General features: G+C 50.2%; 1 protein-coding gene across 1 annotated transcript in view; it reads left to right on the top strand.

Moving 5' to 3' along the window:
• Positions 1 to 890, top strand: part of LOC103772342 (proteasomal ubiquitin receptor ADRM1-like) — a gene marked incomplete at its 5' end in the record, with an annotated part of 2792 nt that extends 1902 nt beyond the window's left edge. Inside the window, one exon of the mRNA XM_008939672.1 lies at positions 669 to 890. Within this exon, the coding sequence (XP_008937920.1) occupies positions 669 to 777 (109 nt within the window). The remainder of the gene's footprint in view (positions 1 to 668) is intronic.
• Between the last annotated feature and the right edge of the window lie 1646 nt (positions 891 to 2536).

The following is a 2536-nucleotide window of genomic DNA, read 5'->3' as shown; positions in this document are numbered from 1 at the left end:
GTGGGTGGGGGTGCTGGGGGGGGGTTTTGCAGTGGGCACAGGCGTTGAATGTGAAATGTAATAATTGGCTGCTGAGTAACTGGAATGTAGTAATTAGCTTCTGAAAACTGTCAGAAGCTGACTCCTGAACTGTTCTTTGCTACCACGTGAGTGGCTGGGGTGTGCCCAGCAGCCACGGTGGGATGGCAGATGTGCCATCTGCCTTCAGAGGGGCTGGGGCTCTGCAGGGATCTGTGAGCAGCCTCGGCCTCCTCTCCTTGATAGAGCTGCAGAAGACTGGAGCTGGCACAGTCACCTTGTTCAGGAATGTCTTTGGTTTTTTACCTCGTGGGAGTCTCGTGAGTGATCTGAGATGGGTGAACCCAGCTGGGTCTGTAGCTCTGAGGGGAGGGGTGTTGCTGCTGCCCTGTGAGACTTCACCCATTCCATGGCTGCAGCAGTTCTGCTCTTGGGCTGCCTGTGCACTGCGTGGAAGTGTAGAAACCACGGCCTGTGTCAGAGAGGCAAACGTGTGCCATGCACCCAGTGATGATTAACAGCCTCTCCCCTCCTAACAGATCCTTCCTAAAGCAGCTCCTTGTTTCCCAAGTCATGGAGCAGAACCTCGTGTGGGCACAGAGCCCCATCCCAGAACCTGCCCCATTAATGAGCTCCTGTGTTTAACTTGCAGATGTGGAAGCGTTTGCCAAAGCCATGCAGAACAGCGTCAAGTCAGACCAAAAGGAAGGAGACTCCAAGGACAAGAAAGATGAAGAGGAAGATATGAGTTTAGATTAAGTTATTTGCTTTTCCTTACAGATATCCCTAGATACTAACTTAAGCAACTGCAGTAGGATTACTAACTTCATATAATGCTTATATAAATCTACAAATAAATGAATTTTCTTTATCTGCCATACTGGTCTTGTTGAGTCTGTAAAGTGTGAATTTAAAGCAGGACTTGCTCTTTATTTTCATCAGTCACCTTACAGGTCAGAAGCACTCAAATGGAAATCAGGCTCTACTAATTCTTCTGATTTCCTGGGGATGAGAGGGGTGAGCCCTGTGGCCATGAGGGTGCTTATGCCTCCTCCAGGCCTACAGCAGCCTCTTAGTTGTTCTTCACCAGTAAAGTGAGCGTAACATAAAAGTTTTATTGACTCCAAGGTATGTACCAGTGATTTACAAAGACCATCTTTAATACTACACCTTAAAAACGGGTCATAATTACATTTAAGATGAACATGTTAAAAACCCACTTTACAATATTTACCCCTCATAAAAAAAAACAAACCACAATATAATGATATAAGTTATAAGTCCATTCAGAAGCAAGATTTTGTCCCCCAGTGGCTAGATACATATATATATACACACACAAATATATATCTGATGTGTAAGTGCACAAGTGAAGGGGGTGGCTGGGGAGAAAAAAGGTATTTTTTTTTTTCAAGTGATGACAGCACTGCAGGAGGTGTGGGTGAGGCTGAGCGGGGGGGCAGCTGCTGGCAGGGTGGGTGAGGGCTGAGTGACCCCTCACCCCAGCCAGACTCAAGGGAACCTTTCTTCAGTTCTGCCCTTTCAAGCAACAATTTCTTGCTTCGTGCACCAGGAGTTTTGTCAGTGTACCTTCTACTGCCCTGTGCAGCTGCAGAGAGCAGGATCGGTGCCTGTGTGCCCTCAGCAGTTCTCCCAGCCCCATTTGGTCTTTTTCTTTTGATTCTTATAAATTAATCTGTTAAGATGCTAATTCTGTGAAAAGAATTTTGTCCAGGTTTCCCCCTTGCTGTGCGTAGCAGTGGCAGGCGAACTGAGACTGCCCGTGGGGGGGAGGTTAAAGGCATTCCTTGCTTCTAAAAACATAAAACTGACAGAATTAATCCAGTTTGTCCTAATTGCATTTATTACAGAACAGAACCTGCCTCCAGAAGACAGCCTGTGGCCGTTATTAATAGCCTCAGGTGGTCTGTGAACTACATCTATGTGTGATGTCAGTGTGGGTGAAGGCAGCAGGATTTAGGACACGCTCCATGGCTGCTGTGTGCTCCAGCCCACACCCCGTGGAGGGCAGCTGCTCTTCCTACCAGCCATGAGGCAGCACGAGTCCTCTTCCAGATGCCTGACCACGAGGGGAAGGACTCGGCCCTGTCTCCACCTCCTGCTCCAACACTTTTTTGGGTTGTATTTGTGAAAGATGTCTCCGAAGTGCCCCCTTCTCCCCACCTTCCTCCCGTGCCCTCCGTCCCCTTGGGTTCGTGGCCCCCTCTCAGGTTTTGGCCTCAGACTTGTGCCTGCAGTCCCTGGAGGTGGTGTGGCTGGCCAGGGCTGGGGGGAAGGACTCGGCCCTGTCTCCACCTCCTGCTCCAACACTTTTTTGGGTTGTATTTGTGAAAGATGTCTCCGAAGTGCCCCCTTCTCCCCACCTTCCTCCCGTGCCCTCCGTCCCCTTGGGTTCGTGGCCCCCTCTCAGGTTTTGGCCTCAGACTTGTGCCTGCAGTCCCTGGAGGTGGTGTGGCTGGCCAGGGCTGGGGCCCGGGGAGCAGCTCGGCGTCCCGGC

Source organism: Merops nubicus, unplaced genomic scaffold, assembly GCF_000691845.1.
Source record: "Merops nubicus isolate BGI_N331 unplaced genomic scaffold, ASM69184v1 scaffold21474, whole genome shotgun sequence".
NCBI classification, from domain to species: Eukaryota; Metazoa; Chordata; class Aves; order Coraciiformes; family Meropidae; genus Merops; species Merops nubicus.
The sequence above is the reverse complement of the archived record's forward strand: the minus strand, read 5'-3'. Positions and strand labels throughout refer to the sequence as shown.